The sequence below is a fragment of the Sphaeramia orbicularis genome, chromosome 11, assembly GCF_902148855.1.
Source record: "Sphaeramia orbicularis chromosome 11, fSphaOr1.1, whole genome shotgun sequence".
In the NCBI taxonomy this organism is placed as follows: Eukaryota; Metazoa; Chordata; class Actinopteri; order Kurtiformes; family Apogonidae; genus Sphaeramia; species Sphaeramia orbicularis.
In genome coordinates this window covers 53006773-53023702 of record NC_043967.1, presented here as the reverse complement: position 1 = coordinate 53023702, position 16930 = coordinate 53006773, and the positions used below count along the sequence as shown (strand labels likewise).

Here is a 16930-nt window from a genome sequence, read left to right as displayed (position 1 = left end):
AGAATAATATACATTATATAGACTAAATGTCATCTAAAGTTAATGTTTCTTTGCAACGGAATATAGCAAACTATTACATGACCAAAAACAAATTCATTTTAGCAAAAAATAATTTCTCCATTGTGAATGTCTGGGGTCGCCAGAAATTTGTGAAGTTAAAATGGGGTCAGGAGCCAAAAAAGGTTTGGAACCACTGTCCTACTTTATAAACAAATATCTCTACTTCTATAACTGTCTTTCATTCTGATGCGTTGTGTGTCTTCTACAACATTATGGCTGATTTCAACATAAAAACTTAAAAAAAACAAAACAAACCATAACAAGATGAAAACCATGTAACAGACACAGCTTTGTCAGATAATTCTGTTGAACTGTCATCAAAAACACTATAACGTTCAGAGGAACAGGACTATATTTGGTGTGTTTCCTTCACATCTGTGTCCTGTCGACCAGTGCATGGCTCTGATTAATTTCAGTTTAATCAGTAAACTGTGAACACACACTTTGGACCTTGTGGTCCGAGTCCAGGTCCAGTAGAGGCCCTTATAAACCGACCTGCTTCACTCTAAGTCCTGCTGTCCCGACAGAACAGACAGAGGAGCGTTTGGTTTTTGTTCCTGAGCAGGATGACGACTGTGAAGCGAGCGGTGCTGCTGTTGGTGCTGGCGACGGTGGCGGCTGTGATCAACGCTGACGCCGAACATGAGAACTGTGAAGGTCACAACGTTACAGTGAAAACCACAGACTTGCATAAGGTGAGTCTGACCTCTGACCCCTGACCTCTGACCTCTGACCCCTGACCTCTGACCTCTGCTGGGGGATGAATTTCATGTAGAAACTGAGCCTCATGATTTTCATCTCTGCTCTATGATCGCAAACATTACGCTGTATCCGATTTAATAAGATAAAAGAATAAATAAGAAAAGAACAATGTGAATAAAAAATACTTATAGTAAAAGATAAGATGTGAACTGCGGACAATTAACTACTAAACTTTTGCATGGAATTTCTATTCTGTTCTTGCTGTTGACAAGACATTGATTGCTCAACAGTCGACTGTCAACATGTTGTATATGGACCTTATGTATTTTTACATTTGTCAAGAAAAAAATGTTTAAGAAAATTTAGAAACCACAGATTTTAGTGTTTTTTGTTTTTTTTTTAATTATTGTTAATAATTATAACTATTTATAGTCATTATAATTATTATTTAGAGAATGTTCCTGAAAATTTCAGAGTATAAGAGATGCACCTGAATGCACTTTTACTTCCCTTTCACTATTTGTGTCTTCGACAGAAAACATTGATTCAGCAGAGGTTTTATTTTCATAAACTCAACAAGCATCTATATCATAAAACTGGAAGGTCTCAGAGTGTGCATGTGTGTGTGTGCGTCAGTCTGCACAGTTCTGAGAAACTGAGGGCTTTTGAACTGGCCAATTTGGTACCTACAGATGAGGAATAGTCTCATCTCCATATTAAATATCTCTGCAAGTTGATAGGACCAATATTTTGGAAGATATCAGCCATTTTGGAATACAATAGCCTTACAATCACGTTGGTTGACAATACCACGCTGCATGACAGAAAATGAAGGTAAAAACAGAAACGACTTACTTACTAACTTCAGTCCCTAGATATCAGTATTAATATGAGCTGTGGTTCCCCGCAGGTCAACGTGCTAGTAAAGTACATATTTGTTATTCACTCTGGGTTAATTTTAGACTGTTCACATATCACACTGTGGGTTTTTTACAATACGTTTTCCTTTATCTGCTGCTGATAAAATTTTTAAAAAAGTGTAAAGCCTCAGGTTTGATCTATGAGGAACTCCTTACCTTTCTCAGTGGTCCTTGTCTCCTGCAGGTTTACGGGAACTGGGTTCTGGTCTGGGCCGTCAGTGATCATCCCATCGGTCATCAATTGCTGCCGAACTTGAACAGCTCCTATGTCGAGCTGAAACCACAACCTGACAACAAAGCCCTGGAGTTCATCGAGTGGAACATATTCATGTGAGCAGGAAACTGAATCTGTATAGCATGAAGTACCTGCATGTGAAATAAAATGGAGTCTTGTTACTGGAACCTGTAAAACACAACTACAATCAAGCTGCCTGTCATAGTAAAATAAATGCGTTTGATCCAATAAACGTATCCTCTTAAAGGTTGACTTGATAGTTAGGTGAGCTGTCAATCACAACTGCCAATCAAAGCCTAACACAGTATCAAACCCTGTGATCCACTGGAGGTCTTATTAACAGACCAGACCACTTACTGGAGGATCCAATAAAAGGGATAGACAAGAGGAATATTTGGACTTAGTATTTTTAGAGAAAAGTTTCATGTAAGTCTATGGAAGTCAGGGAGCAGCATCTAGTGGCCTTCAGTGGTATTACACTTTAACCGACTAAAGCAGTAGCTTCATTCTGGATGTGAGCTCCTCGCCCTGTGGGTTTATGTATGTTTTTACCTTTAAGATCGTTCACTGCAGCGAATGCTCAAAATATGTCAAGTTTTTCAGAAAATCCTCAGGTTTTAGGATCCTGTTTCCAAACTTTGCTTTGAATAGAATGTTTCAGGCAGCGTCTCAGGGTTAACGGGTAAATTCATTCACACAGTGTGTGTTTTTTTCAGGGAAAAGTGCGTTACTTACATTCTCAACATGACGTTGCCCTCGGACGATGATGAACACCACTCTCTGACAGTTGAAAACGGCAGTGAGTTACACACTGCTTTACTTTATTTTGCTGTTTTTGATGTTGTTGTTTCCATAGTGATGTGTGTTTTTTCTGCCTTGTAGTTGAGGAAAATGACGGAGTCAGGAAACCGTTCAATGAATCAGCAGAATTGGATTTCCTCGAGAGCTGTGACGACTGTATGGCAATATTGTACAACAGCAAGACGATTGGACGATACCTGATGATCTACAGTAAACAGACACACAAACAAACAAAACAAACAAACAAACAAACAAACAACAGCAGGGACAGTGACCCACACTGACACATGCATAAACAAGTGGTGCCAGGCACAGCAAACCGCGCTCCACACATGCATTGTAGCTTATTTTGGCATCACTGGCAATCTGTAAACCAAATTTGGTGTGAATTCAACCAAAACTTTTGCTGCTAAAGTGTTAACAAACAAACAAACAAACAAACAAACTAGAAAAGCAATCAGTGAGCGCAGACACCCCCCCCCCCCCCGATCACCACCAAAATTTTTGTTCCTTGTGCCAGTATCAACATAACTTTTGAGTTATCTTGCACACAGACAGACAGACAGACAAACCAACGCTGGCAAAAACATAACTTCCTTGGCTGAGGTAACAAACAAACAAACCGAAACAAAAACAATACCCCTTGCCTCTCCTTCGGGAGGCGGGGTAACAAACTACAGTATATAGTCCAAGAGTAGAACAGCTGTAGAAAGACTGACTGTTCAACCTTTTTTTAAATCTCTGTGCATGTTTTTGTGTGCATTTTCTATGTGCTTTTTATGTTGTTTTGCATGTTTTTTGTGTTTCAGAGAGTGATGGTCATCATCGTGATGTGGATCAGTTGAAAACTGCTCAGGCTGACCATGAAAAACAGGCCAAATGTTTGGGTTTCCCCGTTGAACACCTGTTCATCTACAATGGAACAACAGGTCAGTGACTCACCTGTTGGGTGTTGTTTGTTTACTAAACATCCAAACAATTAACAAAAAAAAAATCAAAACAATAAAGAACAAATCACGGATTTTAACTTCTGTCCTTACAGATTTCTGCCATAAGAAGTCTGCTCCGGAGGAGAAAACTGCAGAACACTGAAACACAAACAACAATGAAGCACAAAAATAAAACCAAATCTGACACTTTGAGTTGTGCTGTTTTTGACTAATAGTAAAAGTAGTGCTAAATGCCACTACATGTACCTAATTTCTTGGGTTCATTAGAGTTCATGAGAGTCTGAGAAGGAAGATGAAATCAGACTAAATGATTTAACAAGAACTTGATGTACTTTTGTAAACAGATAAATGTTTCAGGGACTTTTCAGAGTAAATTTTCTGTTTGATTAAAGACTTTTTAACCACAAAGTTGTATTAAAATTATTCATAGGGAGAATTTATTGAATTTATTGATGACTAAATGAAGCTAAAATAACAGGCAAATACTTATACAGTCACTAACATCAATGTCCACAGTTGGACACTTGTAGCACTGCAGTCAAGCCAGTCCCTAGAGTTTTTCATGTGCACTATTTATCTGATAATTAGGGTAAAGTACGTTGGCTAAAATGGTTTTAAGGCTGTTTTTAACATGAAATAAAATGTTTTCCCTCCATAAGTATTTCATGAATGTGGTATTTTTTGTATTATTACTTCATATATTATTAGCACAAACACTATGAACTACTTTTATTGTGAATCAGATACATTTTTCCAATAAGTACCTCATGAATCCTGTATATTTGGTAGTAGTACTTCACATATTATAAGCACAAATCATTCATTTTTTATTATTTTATTTTATTTGGATTTGTTTTATTTTTTTAAGCCTCACATTTATCTTATTTAGTGGTTTTATTTAGTGTTGCTTAACTATTTTATTTTATTTTAATTTATTTTATTTTTTGTTTTATTTTATTTCATTTTATTTTATTTTTCTCTGGGCTCTTTTACGTCATTACGTCACGTCGACTACTCGCTCATGAAGACTCCTTGTCGTCATTTCCGGTAGTTTTCAACATGGAGTCGTGCGGAGTGAAACTGAATTTCTGGGAGAATGGACCGAAGCCGGGAGAGTTCTACTCTTTCTCTGGTGGCAGCGGTAGCAGCGCCGGACCGGCCACCGCCTCCGGACCGGTCAGACATACTCTGTGAGTTATCCACTCGGACTGAACCGGTGCTGTTTGGAAGGTTTCGGTTTTACCTCTACGGTGCTGCATCATCATGGAGAAACATTAGCCGATTCATGCTAAGCTAACTGTTAGCATCACTTAAATTCAAGCCAAATTTGTGGTGTTGAGAATCAAATTATGCGCCTTCGATAATGAGTTACAGCTTTCATTGATTAGTACAAAACAAAAAGTCATAAATGTATTATTTGGAAAACTTTTGATGACTGATGTTAGCTGCGTTAGCTAGTTAGCTCGGAAACACTTTACTTTTGATTTTGGGGACTGGAAAAAATACTGTAAAAAAGCAAAAGAGTAAAATGTAACATTTACATATGAACTCATTGCATCACTTTTACCATTAAACAGTTAGTGTTAAATTGTGATAAATGTCATAGACTGATTGTTTACTGGAGATGAGTAGAAATATAATTATTTTTACCCTTTAAATTGAGTCTTTCAGTTCCATTCAGTCCATTGGTAACTGACCTAGAGTGACACAGACTTAACCCTGTTTTTATTAACCAATTTCAAGATTTGAATTAAGTTTTTTGTTGTATTATCACCAACTGCTGTAATGTCAGTTGTGTTTTGTACTCATTAGCCTCCACTAAAACCTGCACTGATAGTTCATATCAATAACTGATGGTTATTTTTACCCAGACCAAAATGAAAGTAGACAGGCTGTTGATGAATTTCACATCCATTGTGAAGGCATACAGAAGAGGGATGACATTTCAAACCTATGCACATGCATGTGTTTTTCTGTGTATTTCTTCCCCTGAATGTATTTCTATTTTAGAAAAACATAACATTCAAACTCATAGAACATATTAAAAAACTTAACATTTTCACAACAGTTAAAACATATTCACTGAAATGTATTTTGGTAATCCACTGTAACAAGTCATTCTTTTATTCTCTTTGGGCCAAACAATAATTTTTATTCACTGTGGAAACAATGGACAGATTAAGAGATGGTGATAATAGTTGTTAGTTGGGTTTTGTACACAAGCGAAAACAACTTGTGTATTTCAATGGCATCATTCATACAGTCTGTGGTAAATTTTTCCTGTAGGCTCGTTTGTTTCCACAGGTCCTACATTCTACAGTAGTAATTCACTGTGTAGATGCTTTGGTATAAACACACTTTTAATAAAATACTCCCCTCTCTCTCTCTTAGTAACCCAATGGTAACTGGCACATCTGTTCTTGGTGTGAAGTTCACTGGTGGTGTCATCATTGCAGCAGACATGTTGGGTTCATACGGTTCTCTGGCTAGATTCAGGAACATCTCTCGCCTTATGAAGGTAACACAGCACCACTATAAGCTGTAGATGAATGTGGGGTTGCGGCTGATCTGAGATCAGTAATGTCTATGTGTCTGTGTGTTTCAGGTGAACAACAACACCATCCTGGGAGCTTCAGGAGACTATGCTGACTATCAGTACCTGAAACAGATCATTGATCAGATGGTGTAAGAGCCACACAATGTTCAGTACAATACAGCAGAACTGACAGAACAAAATGAAATACAGAAAACCTCAGTGAAATTCACAAGTGTAGTGTTCACTGTGCATCTGGTGTGTCTTCAGGATCGATGAAGAGTTGCTTGGTGATGGTCACAGCTACAGCCCGAAGGCAGTCCACTCGTGGCTCACCAGAGTGATGTACAACCGCCGCAGCAGGATGAACCCACTGTGGAACACCGTGGTGATCGGAGGCTTCTACAATGGAGAAAGGTCAGAGGTCTTCATTAGTTTCACATTCCACAGATGTTAGATAATGTTTGTGTTGAACTTTATGCAGTGTTCCAGGAGCATCAAGCCTTCTCTCTGGTCTGTAGTTTCCTAGGTTATGTGGACAAACTGGGTGTGGCCTATGAGGCTCCGACGGTGGCCACCGGCTTTGGAGCATACCTGGCTCAGGTAAGTCCACTGCAGAACCATATCATATGGTTTAACAATTTATGGCAACTTAACACAAATGCACAAACACTGGGAAGACACAGCACCACTAGACCTGAATGTTTCTGTAAAATGTGGCTTTGCTGAGTGTCATTTACTGCAGGCAATAAAGTGGCTTCAAAACATCCAGACTATATCATTACAATGCATACAGGTAAAGACATGGTAGCATATATATAGACAATGTGTCAGGTGCATCCACATGCTCAAATTCAGGTGGGTTGTCAGCATACATGAAACCCTCAGTTTTTCACATCTGCATATAAGGAGGTTTTGATAAAAATATCACCTTGAAAGGTGTTTTAAAAAATATCAGTGACAATGAACTAAAGCACTGTTTATGTGTGATTGAGTTTTGTTGACAGTACTGGCTTTTCCATCGGACATATGGGCAAAACTTTACCGATATTTACTAAATGTCGAAAAAAACAAGTGCCTAATGTTGGTTTTTCCATTAAATCACAAATGCGATGAGTTTTTTATTTATTAATGCAAGATGACACGAAAAGTCATTCCCTAAACATGGCAATGAACATAAACGCGGTGTTGATTTACAGATATATTCATTATTATTATTATTCACGTGACTCTAGTTGCAGAAAAAGATCTTTTCAGTGCAGTTTTGCGTGGTATACTTTTTGCACTACGCCTGAAAAACCACCTCTTGCAGCACAAAAACTTGTAATTGAAAAACAAGAGTTTTGGCAAAATTGTCATGTTTCTATTAAGTAAATTGTTGTGCGCAAGTTATATTCGCACAATTTGAGGGTCAATGGAAAAGCGACTGAGTGTGAAAGTTTGAGAAACTAGAAAAGATTCAAGCCCATTCTATTGTGCAGGTCACCATCTGCCTGGTTTTGTTGTTTGTGTCGATGTGAACACACCACTTATATTCTGTATCTTTTATTTGTTGTATAACTTATAGCCATTGATGAGGGAGGTGGTGGAGAACAAAGTGGAGATCACCAAACAGGAGGCTCGGGACCTGGTGGAGCGCTGCCTCAAAGTGCTGTACTACAGAGACGCCCGCTCATACAACAGGGTGAGTGTTTGACACTCGATGAAGCTCTTAATCATAATGGTCTGCATTATTAGTTCAATGACTGCAGTGATGCCATCAAAACCCAGAGAGATTCATTTTATTGTCCAAAAAAAGATGGATTATTTAAAACTCACTCACTGTATGGAGCAGTGACAAACTTAAAATCTGTTTTTGGGGTGCTATAAGCAGTTTTACCCCACTCTAAATAATATATCCACAGTTTGTAGACATGAAAATGGATTCACTTTGATTTTTTGATTTTGCTAAAAATGAACAATTGAAGTTTTTCCATTATTCAGTCAGTTTAAATGATTGTGTAAAGGTCCTGCCTTTTGAAGATTTAACACTGTAAAAATAAGACCACAAGAGTCTGATGTCAGATTTGTCTGTATGTTTTTAGCATGAGATCGCCATAGTAACAGAAGAGGGTGTGGAGATTATTGGTCCTCTGTCTTCTGAAACCAACTGGGACATTGCTCACATGGTCAGGTAAGGTCAAAGGTCACACACGGCTTCAGTGAAGAATGTAAGGAATTGAACGACAGGGTTATTGTGATATCAACCAGACTGTTGACCTCAAAAATACAAACACGATGCAAAAAAAATCTATTATCTTTGCCTAAGTCATACTAAGAGAAACTAAATTAATGAATCTGAATCACATGAAATAGATGAAATGAGCAAAAATTTAGAAAAAGAAATGTCAACGAAATGATTAGTTTTATTGAAATTTATTTACATCATCGACTGCAATTTGTAAAATTAAAACAAACAGATTAACAGAAGTTAGATATTGAATTTCTTCTGAACATACTGAAAGAGCTGCCATCATAATATTCACGGGTGGTATGGACCACAGTTTAGTGGTTCTACTGTTTTATTTTAATAATTTTAGAAAAGTCAGTCATTTCTATCAGTGGCTTTTATATCATATGTCATAAAACACACTGACTCCAAATCTGTGGTAGTGACCAAAAAACACACATTATTTTACTAGATATAAATACTTCCTCTGTTATGTCATGTATTTTTGTGTGTAAATCAGTTTTTATTTATTTATTTATTTATTTATTATTCCATGTTACATGGTGACAACTGCTGACTTGGCCATATTTACCAGATCCTGATGTCATAATCACAGATAGTTTAACAAAATGACAAGATTTATGGGGTGAATTATGACCTCCGAATGTTTGTTTTCACATGGAGGCATATGTCTTCTGTCGTAAATGAATTGCACTTCCATACATTGTTTTATTCTTAATGTCTGAGGTTTTATTCCTGTGTTCATGTCTGTTTCTTCTGTTTTTCTGCAGTGGGTTTGAATAAAGATGAACTGCAATGGGCGCCATTTCTCTGCTTCAAGAAATTCAACGCCTTTCATCCACCTTTTGCATCCCAACGTAGTTTCTTTTCTGATGTTCAGTGTCACTTTTGTATAATGGAATATAATAAATCTGTCAAATATAAATGACGTGTGACACATTTTATTTCTGAATATGGTCTCTCTTGCAAACTTACAAGTGAAACTTTAATTATTATGGTAAATGGACTGCACTTATGTAGCGCTTTTCCACACCTTCATGGTACCCAAAGCACTTTACAAAGCTTCACATTCACTCATTCATACACACACTCATACATCAATGAGCTGCTGCCACCATGCAAGGCACTGCCATTGTTGTGATTATTATGATTGTTTTAATTAACTATTTTTTCCCATGATAATTACAAGTTATTTTTGAGGGAGTAACTCCTTTTTAGTACAGGTTTGTTAAACATAAATCCTTGACTTACAGTTGCTGAAAACTACGAAATATTATTTAAAATATATGTTTAGGAAGAAATTGAAGTTATTTGTTCACATTATGTAGATTTACTTTAGGTCAAAATACAAATTGAGGAGTAAAATATTCTTTTACCTGCTGTTTATTGTTCATATAGATCCCTTTTAGCTTCCAGTATAGTGGTTGCTACTCTTAACCTTCGTTAACCTGCTGATTGTGTTACATTGTGGTTATTCAGTTCTTGAAAACTTTTAATTGCATTTCAGTTACATCATTTTTTTAAAAAAATCACTGTGAGTCTTGGTTCTTGTTGACTTAAATAACAAAACGCAGAAGTACTTTCGCTTTCACGGTGCAAACGGGTTGCTGTTGCTATGCAGATTTCACGAGATAAATCCATCTGTTTTGTAACTGGGCAGACCAGCAAAACGTGTCCAATCATAATAATCCCTGTCAGAAAAATAATTCTGCTCGACGAATAAGATTTTGCCCGCCTTTGGTGTCTGGGCAGATTTGTGACAGTCCGCCAATCAGAATCGACGCTGGCTTTGTAGTCAGGCAGACATAACAAAGTCGTCCAATCACAAAAAAATCTGAAAGGGGATTTTTGCTGTATCTTGGCTCAGGTACTTTCTTTTTCTTTTTTAAAATAATAACTGCGATGTGACTCGCCGAAGCGATCATATATTAATAACAGAATTACTAAACCGTACGCGCGGATTGTTTTGAAGTTGTAAATGGCGGCTAAAAACATGTTTAAGGGCTGTTTCAGTGCTTGCTAGCTAAGGCTATCGGGTAGCAACTAGCTAGGCTAACAGCACTTCCAGCTAGCCATGTAGGAGCTCGATAAATGTCACCGTCGGTCCGGTTCATGTCACCTCGGCAGGTTACACAGCTTTGACACACCGGTGACATCTGCTCGTGGGAAATGCAGCTAACGGTTTGCGGAGCCGCTGTGTGTCCGTTAACGTGCGGGGTGTGTTGTCGGCTAGCCCGTTAGCTCGGTAGTAACATGTTGAGCCGTGTGTTGGTGTGTGTCTGTGTGAGTGTTGTAATAGTAAATGGCAGGCACATGACCACCGGCGCTACGCCCGCTGTAAACACGGCAGCACACAGACACAACCGGGGCAGGGCGGCCGCCTCGGTTCGGCCGCCGGTACGTCCATGTCTCCACGGCTAACGCTAGCTGCCGCGCGGACTGTGGCCGGTGACGGGACGCGTTGTGTCCGCAGAAATATGCGTCCCGCTCCGGTGGTGGTTGGGAGGTGTACCGGGTTTGTGACAGCCGGCATGTGTCCCCACCGGCGGCCACGGGCCTGGTGGACGGCTGTCACCGCAGAACCGGGCTGGAACATCATGGTTTAAGACAGTCAGTGTTCTGCAGACAGGACACAGGGTGGTTTTAATGTGACAGAAACGATCCAATGAAACAAAACATGTACACATGTTCGGCTGTCTTCAAAAATAATAGTAACCACCCATAGAGATAAACCAGTAAACAACACTGGATGGTTCATCTGTCCTGGAAAAATCTGAAACCACAAACTGGTGCTTATTGGAGCTTCAACTAACCAGGATTTTCATTGTTATTAATCTGATCTCTCTTGTAGTAGTTGCAGCTATTGTCATTTTTGCAGTCACTTAATCTATCAATTATTTTCTTTGATTCAGTTAAACAATTATATGAATAGTTTAAAAAAAAAAATAGTAAAAAAGACGTCTGAAAATGACAAACAACTTGTTCTTTATTCCAGAACCAGCTGAAACAACCACAAAAAGTATAAAAGTCAAAGGATATCTAAAAAAATCTACATAGAAATAACAACTATAGTATAATAGTACATGAAAATATTTATCTATTTATACATATAAACAGTAACATATAATTCCAGTAACATCTACAAACAATATGTGCACTGCACAGTCCTCAACACATTTGGATACAACTTATAACAACTTAAGATGGAACCAACATGCAACTTAAAACAAATAAAGCTGAATAAAAATATGTTTGTGTGAAAGCCTAAAGTTTAATGGAGAAAGTGATGGTTTCAATGAAAAAAAGTGAGCATATAGACATTTTCTGTCTTTGTCCTCGTCTCTTATGAGTTATGCTCCAAGTTGTTTGTATTGATCCTGGTGTTGTGTGTTAACAATAATTATCCTTGTGAAACACAACAGTGGAACCAAAATGAAGGAAATGAAGTTTCAATTCAGGAAAATTGTAATCAGATAATTTTTTAAATCAGTGTGAGTCGATTAATTGTTTCAGCTGTAGTTATATTTTCAATCAATAAATCTCTTGGTGTAAGTAGTGCAAAAAAATTGTGAAAAGGTGTGTTCAAATCCCCAAGCTACTTCCTAAAATGTATTATTTAAACCATAAGCCCCAAAGATATTAACTTTGCTGTTCAGCTTCTTAAGACTCAGTCATATAGTTTCACAGCTTTTTTTTTGTTTGTTTGTTTTTTAAATGCAATCTGCTGCAAAGGACATTTTTTTAAAAAAATGAATAAAATATGTGCCTGAAAAAACTATTGCAGTATGCCGTCTCCAAATATTACATGTTAAAAAAAAAAAAGAAAAGCCTAAAGTTTTATTTTAAGCTGGTGAGCATTTATATTGTTCCTTTGTATTAACTTTCATTCTAAGAAGCTTCAAATAGAGATTTTGTATTTTTGTTAATTATTCAAACTGATTATGGATTATGAAATAGTTGTTGAAATGTAATTGATTCATGGTTGCAGCTTGCAGTTAATATATATTTTCTAAACAGGAAATATTGACTTTCAAGGAAAATAATTACAGTTAGTCTGATGCTCAGTCTCATATCTGTAGCTTAATTGCTTTGTCTCTGTTCAGTGAATCAGATTAACTTATCTACATTTTTATTGGTTTGACTTCATTGGCAGTTCGACAGTTTACGGGTTTCTAATGGGTTAGGGTTAGAGAAAAAAAAAAAACAAAGACATGCATGATGAGTTTTAGTGTTAGAATGGTTTGTGGAAGTAGTGGAGCCATATCTCACAACTAATTGTTATTCATCAGTCACCCTCTAATATCTGTGTTTGGGAGTCACTCTAAAGTCGATTTTAGAGGAAAAAGAGAGCGGGTAAATCAGAAATGAATGTCTGTCAGTGCCTTATTTAAATAAATGTTCAGTTTTATTTGGTATTTGTGTGCAGTTTGTTCAGTAAAATGATTTGTTTAATTTACTTATGCATTCAGTGCATAATTAACTAGAAACATGTAGAACCTCTAAAGCTGATTCACCCTATTTATAGAATTTTTATTTATTAATTGAAAAACTTATCGTCATCGCAATATAAAACACCACAAATTCTTCTCAAATCATGTAAACAGTAGATGAACTTGTTACCATTCCTGACTTCACCTGGCAGCTGGTTGTTCAGTTGTCATGGAGACGTTCTAATTGTGACTGTTGGTTCCGGTCGTCATCAGATGGTGTTACTAGGCAGTGGTTAGCACCGGTCCCGATGTCGGAGGACGAGCGAGCTGAAGGCTCCCGGCGGGCTGAGGCCGGTCTGGAGGCAGCAGAGGTGGACACTGAGCCCAGCATGCTGCTCCAGAAACTCAAGAATAACATCTCGTAAGTTCACTCAGCAAACACACGACTCATTGAATGAAAATATACACACTACCTGTCAAAAGCCTTAGGACGCCTCCAGATAGAATGCACATTAATGGGTATTATGGTCTGTCTTTAGTAGATAGTTTCAGGCCTTTTACAGGATATTTGAATGAAAATGTACTTAAACACCTTTGAAACATGTTATAATCATGTCTTATATCAGTCTGTTCTCTGTCTTACAGTAAGAGTGTACAGACTAAAGTGGATCAGATTTTGGTAAGTACCACTTTAATATTAGAATAAAAGTACGCCTTCCCCCTTAGCCCCCCCCCTTGGGTGTGATTTTACTCATTTTCCTTTGTTTTAACAGCAAGATGTTCAGCGATTCTCCGACAATGACAAGCTGTACCTGTACCTCCAGCTGCCCTCGGGACCCAGCTCTGGAGACAAGAGGTCAGTCCATCGTCCAGGTTTTTGCAGGAACTTAATATGTCTTACAAAGCCAGTGATCTGAATTTTAGGTCTAAATATGTCTTAAAGCTGTGAGGGGTTATCAGGGCTTACTGGGGATAAAACTGGAGACTTTTTTAATGAATAAAACCAAGAAAAATGCCATATAAGCACATGCCTTCATAATTTTAAAAAGAGTTAATTTGCTTTATTATCCTCATAGGGGAATTTGATCTCTGCATTTTACCCATAATAATATACACATAGTACCTAGCATTAGCGTTAGCGCATATCATACACATATTAGGAGCAGTGAGTTGCCGTTGAAGGCACTTGGGGATCAACTCCAGGTCTTCATCAGTACCGGGGTCATGGACGCTGACAGGAGAATTAACTTATAATTACATGTTTATCTCACCAGCTACTGTGAAGGCGACGTGTCCAGCGGCATCTTTGTTGTCTTCGTTAGCAATTTCTTCAAATATCTTCTTTGACGAAACTACTGGTCAGATTCATTTCAAATTTTATATGTGCTTTTCTTGGGACAATGTCTACGAAGTTTGGAGGACTGGAACATAGACACAGAACCTGACAACCTCACAAATTCAACTTTTTATTGATGCTTATTAGAACATGCTAGTAAGATACAGGGACACTGATACTATTTTTTTAATTGTGGGGGAAACCTGAACACCCATGTCATGTAGAGAACAGGTAAACACATAGGCTAAAGGCTGTCACCGAACTTTCTTGCTGTGAGGTATAAGTGCTAACCACTACTCATCAGACATCAGAATCATCAACAGATTCCAGCTTCTGTTTGATGGACTTGAAAAGTGCCTTAAATGAGTTATTTCTTCAACATGTTTGAACCTGCAGAAACCGTAGCCTCTGTGCAAATAGAAGCATTACCTGCTGATTTCTGCCGTGTTTGTGTGTTTAGTGGCGGTGATTCCAGTTCGTTCAACACGGCCGACCAGCTCCACACCTGTAACTGGATCCGCAGTCACCTGGAGGAGCATTCAGACACCTGTCTGCCCAAACAGGACGTCTACGAGACCTACAAGTCAGACTCGCACCTGCTGACGCTTAATGTTGAAACACATGTCGATGAAGTTTGTGTGTTTTTTGTCTGATCGCCACTCTCTGTCTGTGTTCAGGCGTCACTGTGAAAACCTGCAGCATCGTCCTTTGAGCGCCGCCAACTTCGGGAAGATCATCAGGGACATTTTCCCAAACATTAAGGCCCGGAGGCTCGGTGGCAGAGGACAGTCTAAATATCCTTTGAGTCTTATAATTTCACAAAGAGCACAGTGAAAAGGTTACTATGAAATGTTGATATTATAAAGTAGAACACACTTAGGACATCCAAAACCACCAACAAATCAACGCTGATATGGGACCCACTCACAGACCTCAATCCGTGAGTGAGTAGGGGGAGTATGTGCTGAGTGATTTATACTGTTGTGATGTACAACAGTAGTCGCTCATTGTGGATGCACATGCATGACGATGTCACTCGCGACCCCCCAGCTGAGAACCTCTGATCCAAATGCACATATGATCCATATCAGGTTTCTATTTAAGCTTTGAAATTCTTGAGAACATTAGCCAAACATTTACTGCATTAAATTAATGAGAATTCTTGATCTTGGTGTTTAATCCAGACTTGTGTCAGTATGAATCTCAGTGTGTGGATCTAGTTTCTGTGTAATGTCCAGAGTTGCTGGTTGAATTCCCTAACCTGCTTGGCTCATACGTACTGTTACAGCGGCATCAGGAGGAAGACAGTTTTGAACATGCCTCTGCTGCCAAATCTGGACCTGAAGAACGACCCGGTACAAACACACACAAACACAGTCTCTAACCTTTACCTTAACCTAAGCTTTAATCTAATTCTAACTGAAAACCAAGTCTGAAACTTTTAAACTAATACTAACATGTATCTGTACAATTAAGTGCAAACAACAGTAATGGCATGGCGTTTGATTTGATACTGTATGAAAGGTGATGTATATTGATTATTTTAAAATCTACTTTTATGAAAAAATGTCATAAAAAATATCAGAATGCAAATAAATACCTGAATAAGTTAGGCTTCATTATAACACACATTAAACATTAAAGTTCATAAAAGTCACTAAATCAATAGAATAAAATAGTTTAGCTCAAGTGGTTGAATTTGAATCAATTGGATGAATTTGGTCTTGCATTACTTGTTCTGGTTCAGGTAAATTTTAATGAAACCTTCAGGGTTCGTTTGAGTCACTCACCTGAATATATCCTTCAAGTTTTGTGATCAGCAACACAGCAGTTGTTAACTGTGGTAGATATATGTTCTGAGGTCACATGGAGAAAAGTAAATGAGATTTCAACAAAATTCTAATGAGTTTGATCCGATGATGATCCACAGAAGGTGTATTAGTTATCAGACCTGTAGTTTAGAGACAGTAAAGATTATGATTTTCAGAAAATTCCAAATGTCTAATGAATTTTAACCCTTTAATTGCCAGTCACAATTTTGCAACAAGCAGCATAACTGAATGAAACAGACCATAGCTCCAGATAGAGTTTCCAAATCTTATCACCTCCCACCAATAGATGAGGGACATGTGCCCCTTCAGTCCTAACACCATTTCAGGACATGTTTCTATTCAAAGTGAAGAAGAAAATCCAGTTTTAAAGGCGTGGTCCTGAGCTGGTTTCGTAAGTAACTAAAGTTTATTTAATTTTAGTTTGGATAGATAAGGACAGATTTGGCTACTCTGCTGCTTGGATAAAAAGCTACTAAAACTTACCACATTTTACTGTCTACTAATGTTTAAGTACATTTATTTTAAAGGTAAGACAAAAAACACAAAGAAAATTTCCATGAAAATATAATAAATAATACATAAATAATAATAATACAAAATAAAATGTATAAATAAGTTCAGTTTTTACTAAAAGTTATGTGATCCAATATGGCCACTGCCCTGAGACATCACAATATGCAAATTAGATGAGTAAATTTACTCCCGTCATAAACTTTGGCTCATACCCAGTATTTTTCTCATTTACAGTATGATTTTATCTCAAACCACTTCTAAGGTTTATCTTTGACAAATCTTGACATCAAAATTGAATTAAAAAAAAAAAAACAAAACTCAGGCGTCTAAAGGGTTAACTTTTTTCATTTTCAGTGTAAAGTAGAAATAATGAACTTTTTATGTTGAT

General features: G+C 37.6%; 2 protein-coding genes across 3 annotated transcripts in view; both read left to right on the top strand.

The window, feature by feature from the left end:
* Positions 1–4700: 4700 nt before the first annotated feature.
* psmb4 (proteasome 20S subunit beta 4) lies at positions 4701–9358 on the top strand. The gene is made up of 8 exons (XM_030147325.1): positions 4701–4858; positions 6060–6186; positions 6274–6353; positions 6472–6618; positions 6723–6804; positions 7769–7885; positions 8286–8374; positions 9202–9358. Exons 1-8 carry the CDS (start codon positions 4728–4730, stop codon positions 9212–9214), a joined length of 786 nt encoding a protein of 261 aa, XP_030003185.1. The 5' UTR covers positions 4701–4727; the 3' UTR covers positions 9215–9358.
* Positions 9359–10244: 886 nt separating this feature from the next.
* Positions 10245–16930, top strand: part of rfx5 (regulatory factor X, 5) — a 28355-nt gene continuing 21669 nt past the window's right edge. For both annotated transcript variants that reach the window (XM_030147323.1, XM_030147322.1), the window contains exons 1-7: positions 10245–10298; positions 13135–13282; positions 13507–13540; positions 13635–13717; positions 14658–14780; positions 14875–14991; positions 15474–15552. In XM_030147323.1, the coding sequence (XP_030003183.1) occupies positions 13170–13282; positions 13507–13540; positions 13635–13717; positions 14658–14780; positions 14875–14991; positions 15474–15552 (549 nt within the window). In that variant the 5' untranslated portion in view covers positions 10245–10298; positions 13135–13169. The remainder of the gene's footprint in view (positions 10299–13134; positions 13283–13506; positions 13541–13634; positions 13718–14657; positions 14781–14874; positions 14992–15473; positions 15553–16930) is intronic.

Coding starts and splice junctions, on each gene's coding strand:
- psmb4 (XM_030147325.1), top strand. CDS start 4,728: ATGGAGTCGTGCGGAGTGAAACTGAATTTCTGGGAGAATGGACCGAAG. Junction 4,859..6,059: donor GGACCGGTCAGACATACTCT/GTGAGTTATCCA, acceptor TCTCTCTCTTAG/TAACCCAATGGTAACTGGCA. Junction 6,187..6,273: donor ACATCTCTCGCCTTATGAAG/GTAACACAGCAC, acceptor TGTGTGTTTCAG/GTGAACAACAACACCATCCT.